Consider the following 10,396-nt stretch of genomic DNA (forward strand, 5'->3'; position numbering starts at 1 on the left):
CAAATCAGTTTTCCTTAGCTTTTATTTGTGTTTGTTCGTTTTTGTGCTTAGTTTAACAAATTCTCCTTTTTTGTTTTTTTTAGTTTAACTAACAATTAAATTTTCTAAAACGAATCATACATGTTTCCCTAGAGTTCGACAACCTGGTCATACCATAGCTATATTGTTATACGCTTAGGTACACTTACCTAGTTTTGTAATAGTCGCTAATTATAACGCAACCATTTTCAACCCAATTTTTTTTCATTTGTATTTATTAAAAAATATCATAGTGTAATTACATTATGCAGAAACATGTTGCGTGTGTGTGTGTACATTCGAACCTTTCCCTTCTTATGAGTCAATGAAGTACCTGAAAAACATTGATAATCAACTGAGTAAGCATGAAGCTTACTGAGTTCCCCAAAATACTATATACCACAATACATATAGAATTCATAAACATAATGGCCTTCAACATATAGTTGGTCCACCCTTTGTCCTTCAGTATGAATTTGGTCGGCCCCTTTTTCCTACAACATAAAGCAGGATTGCACCTTGGCCTTCATCATAAAGCTGGTCCGCCTGAGTATATTAGACTTCAACACGAGGGTGGTCCGCCCTCAAATCCCCACATAATATATCAATACATATAAACGTTACAACATACAATAATCCAATACTATCGGCAACTAACAAAACTAGCCTAGTGGCATACTATAGGGTAACTATATCCTAAAATATAGAGTATATATACTAGATCACATAATATGGTGAGAAAACTCACATGGACAATTACTCAGATGACTAGACATCTATATGGGTGATTCTACTAGGGATCCAATCTGGATAGTAACAAGTCTAATGAGTATTAACCTATAATACTATAACTTGTTAATATATATGATGATCTGGTAATGAAAGCTAGATCTTTTAGTAATCCCAAAGAGTGCTAAGAGTTCTATCAAATAAGGATCAGCCAGGCCAGACAGTTGGGAGGCATGATCATTTCGACGTATAGCCTTTCTCAAATTCAACAACCAAACCAACATGACCATTCTAGACACATCTCTCATAAGTATATCAATCAACATTATAACTGGATTTATTGATAAATCCAATACATTCACAACAAAGATTATGAATATATATATATATATATATATATATATATATATATATATATATATATATATATATATATATACATAAGCGACACTTAAAGCATAGTAAATATAGCCTAATTTTAAACCTACTTTTAATTATCAAATAACACACAAAAGGCAGTGAACCTATCAATTGTGGTATAGCTAAATAAGCAGGGTATCGAACACAGGGAATGGCAAATTAAACTAAAAACTAATTTAATCTAAGTTGATTAAAAAGCAGGGGTTGTTCTCTAGTTTTACAAGACTAGAAACTTACTAATTATTACTAATTTAAAGCTAGAAAATAACGATTTAACTAGATTCAATAATTGGAAAGGAACTTCTGTTTAGTTCAACTCGGTTAACTCTATGGTTGACTTTCAAGGTAATAGTGCAATGGATTAATTCTTTCGTTGGTTACCGATTCAAGTGATTAGGTTCATGTTCACTACCCTAATCCTTAGCAAATAAACTAACTCAAACAGTGACCAATTGTCTAATTTAATTATATTTACTAGATTAATTATTCGGGTTAAGTTAGACTTGCAATAGTTAACTAATTTAGTCTTTTTAATTAACCTCTTGTTTGATAGTCATCTTACAAGCTTGCACATGAATTTACTCAATTTTCTTATTAATTCTAGTTTCATATTCATTAATCCTAGACATATAACTATGTGGTCACAATATATCATATGAGGGCAATAATCAATAGATGTTCATGCTAATCAATTATCTTCCTATTAACAGAAAATTAATTATTATTCACACACAAGGTTCTTTAGCAAGCTAAAATAACAAAAATTCACCAACTTAGAATTAATCCTACCAATCAATCAAACCATATTGTCAACTTTGTATCCCCAAACAGAAGTCTAAAGGTTTTAGCTCATAATTAAAGTAAATAACAGCAAACAATCAAAGTCAAATTGCTTAGTCATGATGAATAAACAAAAGAATAAATGGAATGATGAAATTTTGCCTTAATTACTCTCCGGAATCGAATTCTAGCTTCCTTTGTCGTCTTCTAGGGTTTTTCAGGCTTCTCAATCGTAGCAAGATACTTCTGAATCGTCCCAGAACTCTCTCCTCTCGATCTGTGGAGTTATCTTTAAATAAGCGATCCGACTCGTCGAGTCAAGTGGTGACTCGTCGAGTCCCTCTCACATTCCCCGTATTGCGATAACTATCTGGGATCCCGAGTCATTATCCTTCTGATTCCTCGACCGGACTCGTCGAGTCGCTATCTGACTCGACGAGTAGAAGCTTTTTTTTAGTGTTTTTCCTTCTTCATTCCACTCTCGAGCTCCTAACTGCTTCTCTTGCTTCCTTTTGCTTCCGAGCTTCATATTTGGACTGAAAAACATAATTTAACACTTTTAAGTACCTTTTGTCCATAATATGCGATAATTTAGCTAATATATGAATAAAAAACTATACTAAATACACACTAAATATGCACATATCAAAATACCCCACACTTGTCTTTTGCTTGCCCTTAAGCAAAACTGAATTTTAACACATTAGAATTATGTATAACAACTCCAATCTAACCCAGCCATTATGCCAAGACCGCAACACATGCATTTGTGTCTAAAATTTTTCCTAAAAACCTCCCATACTCTAAATACTCACAATCCTCATAAACATTCGCCCACTCACCCCGAACTATGCTCATTTTATGCAACCCTCCGAATCCATCCTCAAAAAACCTCTTTACCCTCAAGGTATTTTTAATTGAGCAACCCAAGCATACATATTCTAAAAAATTACAATTTTTCGATACCACTATGAATTTTTTTTTTTTTTTTTTGAATTCTTCACTTCCTTGATAATTTGATCTTTGATATCTTTGAATTCACCAAACTTGTATTGACTTTTGGCATCTTCAAATTTTTTGGATTTCTTGGAATTTTGATCTCTTGATCTTCACTTTATTTGCTCCAAAATTCTTCAAACTTTTCTTGTAATTATCTCTTTTTTTTTACATGTACCTCACTTTTTCTTTCACTCAAAACCCTACATGCTTAAGCAGGGGCGCTCAATCTCAACCTTTATTGGCTAATGATAAAAATTTTCCTGGATACATTTCAGGTTTAGGCTGCTAAACATATTGCATCCCTCAAGCTGAGCAAGGTCGTGTTTTTGTCTCATGATTTCACTAGAATAAGGAAGCCACAAATGCACTAGAACGTATATAGACTCAACTAAACATTCGGGTTATCATGCAATTATTAACACAATCCTAACATCGAATCCTAAATTTTTTTTTTTTTTTACCAAAGTTTTCTAATTAAGTCCTAAATAATACTTTTGGTATGCAAATTTTTTTTAAAATTGACTATTATGTAACCAACCCCCTACCCCACACTTATGTGATGAAATGCCCTCATTGCACATGATGCATAAAAACATAAAAAGAAACTAAAGAGGGAATTGGAACAAACTCCCCTAGGATAGCAGTGGATAGGTTGATCACTCTCATTTAAGCTCCAACTTCAATCAACTTTAGACATGGTAACATCTCATCCATGCCTTGGGTGTCTCGTCTCGTGTGGGTCGCTCCAAATACGCGGAACTCAGTGTAAGATCTTCAAGAATGGATATGGAAGAACAAGTGAGCAAGTAGGACAAGTAGCAGCATCAAATCAGCAGTCCGTCGGTATAAAAATTGAACGACTCGTCGAGTCTTATGATGGACTCGTCGAGTACCAGCGTGCCTTCTCAGAATATGTAGAAATACAAGGCGACTCGTCGAGTCAGCTTAGTGCACTCATCGAGTAGGCCACTGAACGAAAAAAACTTGGTATTTTGCAACTGTTTTAGCCTCTAAAAACGTCTCTAACTCTTCCCCATGTTTAGACTCAATTGCCCATACCCCCTAAGAACCGGACTCGACACTTTGACGTTAAAGTTCCGCTTCCTTGACTCGCTTTCACTCGTGATAACATCCAAGCTATAACTCTAAACCATCCTAAGCAAGCAATCCTAATCCAATCCTGAAAAATAACTAAAGCATACAATCATTAAACACAATAAAATCTCAAACAAGTCACACACACCAAATAAGAATAAAAACAAAACAAAAATAAAAATTGTTTAATTAAAACACAAAAATCAATCTTCGTCCTCCTCATCATCATTGGCGGCTCCACTTCCTCCGGCTCCACTTCGTCTCGCAGCAATCACCTCATCCCAAGATGGAATAAAGGGGTAATTTCCACCATCAATATGTGGGATATTGAAGTGGTCAAAAAGTCATATATGGGATTGGTTGCAAAAGTTCAGCCCCCTCGCCATTTGATCCTGCATCCGCCTCATCTCCACATTGTACCAATCCATTGGTACGTCTTCATTTTCGACCGGAATCATTGGCGGCTCGTCCTCCACATCCCGCTCTCTTCTTGATCTTACCCTCCTTCCCGGTGCTTCGGGACCAACAACGGGGTCATCATTTGGGATGGCATAATGGCCACCACCATAGTCTTCAATAATCTGTGCTCTTCGGAAAAGAATGGGATTAAACGGAGGTGTCGGGATCAATGTCATGAAGTTCCATGCACCGCGGTTCATCAACCCGAATGAGTTAGCCAATCGGGTGACAAACATCCCACCATTAATACTGGAGGTTTTGTGATCCTTGACCGCACCCTCCGAAAGGTATGAAGCTATACACCAAGGGATGTTGCAAAAGACGCCGGGTGTAATTATACTCCATAAATAGAAGACGTCAAGATTGGAAACCTTGTTATCATCTTTTCTTTGATTGATGGTGGAGGAAATAAGGCGGTGAATGAGGCGGTGAGTTGGGGATCGGATGCTCCCTTCCTGTGCAGACTTCGGGATGTAAACTTTATTTCCAATGGTATTCCACCAACCCGTGCTTGTAACTCCATCGGGAAATGCCATATGTGCTTGTGCTAAAAAGGCCCGAAAGATGTTTGTTGAAACCAAGGGCTGATCGTAGATCCCTAGTCGGCAGGCAAGATCCAATTGAAGTTTGTCCCCTTCTGAACATGATGTCTGCAAAATAAACGCACAAAACCCAGAAAACACAGAATATAATTAAAAAAAAATGTCTGCTTTCTGTAACTCGACTGGACTCGTCGAGTCCAGGCCCGACTCGGCGAGTCGCGCAACCTGCACGAGTCGGTCGACGGGTCACTACAAATTGGACCATAAAACCTATAAATTTTTTCAAGGGTTTTGTCTCAACACTTAGTATTGATGTATTAAGGCCAAAATAGACATTCAAAACAACTTAATTCATGAAAAATCGAAAACCTAGAAATTTAATACCTCTCAAAAACGGGTTTTTCATGCAATTACTACCATGGATGGCCTTATAATCATGCTCTTAACAGAAAATAGGAAGAAATTTGTTACCTTTTTGGATTGGGCTTGAGAAATTTGAAAGAACTTGAAGAAGAATGATGAATGCTTGAGAGAGAATGAAAATAGCGGCACCCGACGAGTGTGGTTTGTGAAAACTGATTCTTAGGGTTAAAACCCTACTTACTCAATGTAAAAGTAATTTCGAAATATTTTTTTTCTGTAAATAATACCGACTCGTCGAGTCATGGTCAGACTCGGCGAGTCTGGTCGCGAAGTCAATTATTTTCTGAAATCCATGCGGACTCGTCGAGTCGTGGTCAGACTCGGCGAGTCGCGTAAAAAAAATGCATAAGTTTCAAAATTTTGTTATGTATTGTAAATCATTTCACCCCACACTTAGCTTATGCACACTCTCAAGCAGACATGCCCGATGATTTGGAAGATTAAGATTTTAAAAAAAACGAAGGGAAAATAAAAAGAAAACAAAACGTAAAAGAAAGCAAACTCTATATAACGGGTTGCCTCCCGCCAAGCGCTTCTTTTTGAGGAGTCATTAGCTAGACTCCTTCCCATCTACGTTTTGTCATCTTCGAGCATCGGGAACGCACGCCTAACTTTTTGTGATTTGTACTTGGTCTTGTAAGCGTGGATCTTTTTCTTGTAAGCCCTTTTTAATGCATCCCTTTTTCTTTTCATTGTCTCATCTTCAACTGCTTGGGCTTCCCTTTTTCTCTTTTTCTTCTTTACCCCCTTCTTTTTCACCAACTCTTGAACCTCCTTCTCTTTAAATTTAATAACTTCATATTTCATAATGGTCCATGCTCTAGGTTTAGTGGTGAATAGGTGATCAGCTTCCTCCTTCCTTTCCTTTATCTCTTCGTTCGTTCCGGTGCTTAACCCATCTTCAAGATGAACCGTATGAAGACATGCTACATCGGCGTATTGGACTCTCCTTTCCTTTCCTCTTTCTGCTGTTTGTTCTTCTAAAGAATCTTGTATATTATTGAAATCCAAGGTATGTGAAGGACTAGTAACAAGCAGATCTAAGTCGGCCAAGTGTTTGCCCAAATCGACTGGACTCGTCGAGTCCATTAAAGTGACTCGGCGAGTCGGTACGAATTCCATAAATTCTTGGGTTTTTTCTGAGTGGGCTCCTTCCAGTAGCTTTTCTAATTCATCCAAGTCCTTGTTAACATCTCCTTCTTCTTCATAGTGTATCACAAACTTGCTTGGGTCTTCTTTCATCAAACGTGCAAGCTCTTGTTCTAATATCTCATCATCCAATTGGATCATTGAGACTTCATCAATCTTTTCCTCTTCTTGCTTGATTTCTGGAATAGCTTTAAACGTCACAGCCTCATCACCCACTCTCAATGTCAATGTAGACTCACTTATATCAATTAAAGCACACGCGGTGTTCAAGAAAGATCTCCCCAAAATAATTGGAATTTCGGGGTCTTCTTCCATATCAACAACCACGAAGTCTACTGGAAAAATAAACTTGTCAACTTTTATAAGGAGATCTTCACAAACGCCTTTTGGATGGATTGCTGTCTTGTCCGCCAAATGGATCTTCATATTCACTGGTTTTGGTTCTGGTAGATTCAACTTCTTATAGAATGACAAAGGCATCATATTGATGCTTGCCCCTGAGTCAGCTAATGCTCGTGTGAAGACTTTATTACCAAATTGGCACGGAAGCACAATATTTCCTGGGTCACCCTTCTTTTTAGGCAGTTCACTCATCAAGACTTCTGCAACTTCTGCCAAATCCTTCCTAGCTGCAAAAAGGCCCTTAAGCAAGTTGAAGTATTTAGGCGTTTGAAGTATTGTTTCCACAAATGGCACATTAACTTGTAAAGTGTTAACATGATTCATGAAGGTTCTGTATGCTTCAACTTTTTCAGCAGGCATGGCTTTGGTTGGGTATGGCAGTGGAGGCTTATAAGGTTTCGAAGAACTGATAGGTTTCTCAATTTCGCATGGACTCGTCGAGTCCATAGGAGTGACTCGGCGAGTCGGGTCGGGTTTGGCTGGCTCCGATTCTTCTACCTTTTCTTCCTTCCTCTTGGATATCCTTAGTGCTTCTGTAAGTTTTTCTTCACTGCTGGAGGTTATTACGCTCACGTTCTCCATTCTTGGATTGGGTTCGGTGTTGCTCGGAAGTTGACCCGGTCTTCTTTCATTCACTTGATGTGCAAGCTGTCCCAGCTGTTTCTCAATGTTGAGAATGGAAGCTTGCTGATTCCTCAACATGTTTTTGGTTTCTTGCATTGCTACATCGTGATCATTATGTCTTTTCTCGGACGCGGTTATGAACCTTGTGAGTAGATCTTCTAAATTTGCCTTCTTTTCCGTCACCGGCTCTTCCTTTTGATAGAATCCCCTCTCCCTCTGTTTGTATTTCTCCTCCTTAGCCTTTTTATATTCTTCGTATGGGAGCCATTCCTTCTTCGGTTTCCTCCAGTCTTCATCGTATCTATCGCCACTGGAATAGAATACTTGAGCCTTTCTATTTCCATTCTCATCTCGATCACAATCCTTGGTAAGATGGGGGCCGCCACAATTTTCGCATCCTACCCTAATAGCATGGATCGTTTGATCCATTTTCGTCATTCTTCGGTCTAGGCTATCGAGTTTAGCTATTACCGCCGCCATGCCATCGTTCACCGAGTTTACTGCTCCACGACACACTTCATTCCTCGGATTGTGGTATTCTCTAGAATGCTTAGAGAATTCTTCAATTAATTCCTTTATTTCCGGAGGTGGCTTTCGGGTGAGCGGGCCTTGTGAATCGAGTAGTTGCCTTGTGGTGACATTAACTCCATCATAAAAGATGGAGACCTCTTGTTGGCTATTAAGATCATGGTGTGGGCAATTTCTAAGTAGGCTTTTGTACCTTTCCCAAGCTTCATAAAGAGATTCACCGGGTTGTTGCTCGAAGTTGGCAATGGCTTTCTTTAGCTTGGCTATCTTGGAAGGTGGGCAGAAATGGTCAATGAACTCTTCTTTCATCTTGGCCCATGTGGTGACCGATCCGGGAGGAAGTGATTTTAACCAATCTTTTGCAGCGCCTTTAAACGTGACAGGAAGCATTCGAAGAAGCTGGGTCTGGCGTGGAATATTAGGCACGTTGAAGTAATCGGCCACATCATTTACTTCGTCCAAATGCTTGTAAGCGTCTTCATGATCTCTCCCGTAAAAAGGGATCTCCTTGAGTTGAGCGAGAATATGGCCTTTTAGCTCAAACGTAGCGGTTGCGGGAATTGCGGGTTGCACAAGTCCCGGCCCGGTGTCATCACGCATCCTTTTCTTCCACTCCCCCATGGGGACTTCATCGATGTTAGCCATAGTGATAGCTAACTCTTCTTCGGAATCGGTTTCGTGCTCGGAAATATGCTCTTCTTCCTCGGTCTCGTACTCGATATCTTCGTGAATTGGTTCTTCAATTGTTAACGAGGCACTGGATGCTCCTGATTTGCTGCCTTTCTTCTTGCTGAAAACGGATTTCAAGTTCTTGAGTGGTGAGTTCTTTGAAGTTGCGGTTTCTCCTACGGCTTTTGCTTTGCTTCTCTTTAGTGCGGATTCCAGGTTTTCCAATGGTGGTACTAGAGGTGTGTCCGATCCTCGGGTCATGAAACAGCTGAAAAAAAAACGAAACAAAAGAAACGAAACGCGTAAAAGGAACAAAAACGGAATAAAAAAAAATAAAGACTAACACAGCGATGGACTCGCCGAGTCGGCACGAGTGCACTCGGCGAGTGCAAGGCAAAAACAAAAAAGAAAAATTTCTAGTAAAAAAAACGGAATTGTAATAAAACTAAGCCTACTTACTGGATTTGCTTTGTAAATAACTTTGTATAAGATAAATCCCACACAAAGGATCGATTAAACTAGACTTTATTATTAATTTTAGAACCAATCCCCGGCAACGGCGCCAAAAACTTAATGTGTGTAAAACCCACTAGTTTTAAACCTACTTTTAATTATCAAATAACACACAAAAGGCAGTGAACCTATCAATTGTGGTATAGCTAAATAAGCAGGGTATCGAACACAGGGAATGGCAAATTAAACTAAAAACTAATTTAATCTAAGTTGATTAAAAAGCAGGGGTTGTTCTCTAGTTTTACAAGACTAGAAACTTACTAATTATTACTAATTTAAAGCTAGAAAATAACGATTTAACTAGATTCAATAATTGGAAAGGAACTTCTGTTTAGTTCAACTCGGTTAACTCTATGGTTGACTTTCAAGGTAATAGTGCAATGGATTAATTCTTTCGTTGGTTACCGATTCAAGTGATTAGGTTCATGTTCACTACCCTAATCCTTAGCAAATAAACTAACTCAAACAGTGACCAATTGTCTAATTTAATTATATTTACTAGATTAATTATTCGGGTTAAGTTAGACTTGCAATAGTTAACTAATTTAGTCTTTTTAATTAACCTCTTGTTTGATAGTCATCTTACAAGCTTGCACATGAATTTACTCAATTTTCTTATTAATTCTAGTTTCATATTCATTAATCCTAGACATATAACTATGTGGTCACAATATATCATATGAGGGCAATAATCAATAGATGTTCATGCTAATCAATTATCTTCCTATTAACAGAAAATTAATTATTATTCACACACAAGGTTCTTTAGCAAGCTAAAATAACAAAAATTCACCAACTTAGAATTAATCCTACCAATCAATCAAACCATATTGTCAACTTTGTATCCCCAAACAGAAGTCTAAAGGTTTTAGCTCATAATTAAAGTAAATAACAGCAAACAATCAAAGTCAAATTGCTTAGTCATGATGAATAAACAAAAGAATAAATGGAATGATGAAATTTTGCCTTAATTACTCTCCGGAATCGAATTCTAGCTTCCTTTGTCGTCTTCTAGGGTTTTTCAGGCTTCTCAATCGTAGCAAGAT

General features: G+C 37.9%; 1 protein-coding gene across 1 annotated transcript; it reads right to left on the minus strand.

Moving 5' to 3' along the window:
• Nucleotides 1-5,098: 5,098 nt before the first annotated feature.
• Nucleotides 5,099-7,376, minus strand: LOC128133724 (uncharacterized). Its single transcript, XM_052771253.1, has 3 exons — nt 6,964-7,376; nt 6,688-6,831; nt 5,099-5,150 (listed from the first exon to the last, which is right to left on the minus strand). Exons 1-3 carry the CDS (start codon nt 7,374-7,376, stop codon nt 5,099-5,101), a joined length of 609 nt encoding a protein of 202 aa, XP_052627213.1.
• Nucleotides 7,377-10,396: the final 3,020 nt, after the last annotated feature.

This window comes from Lactuca sativa, chromosome 4 (assembly GCF_002870075.4).
Source record: "Lactuca sativa cultivar Salinas chromosome 4, Lsat_Salinas_v11, whole genome shotgun sequence".
Lineage (NCBI taxonomy): Eukaryota > Viridiplantae > Streptophyta > Magnoliopsida > Asterales > Asteraceae > Lactuca > Lactuca sativa.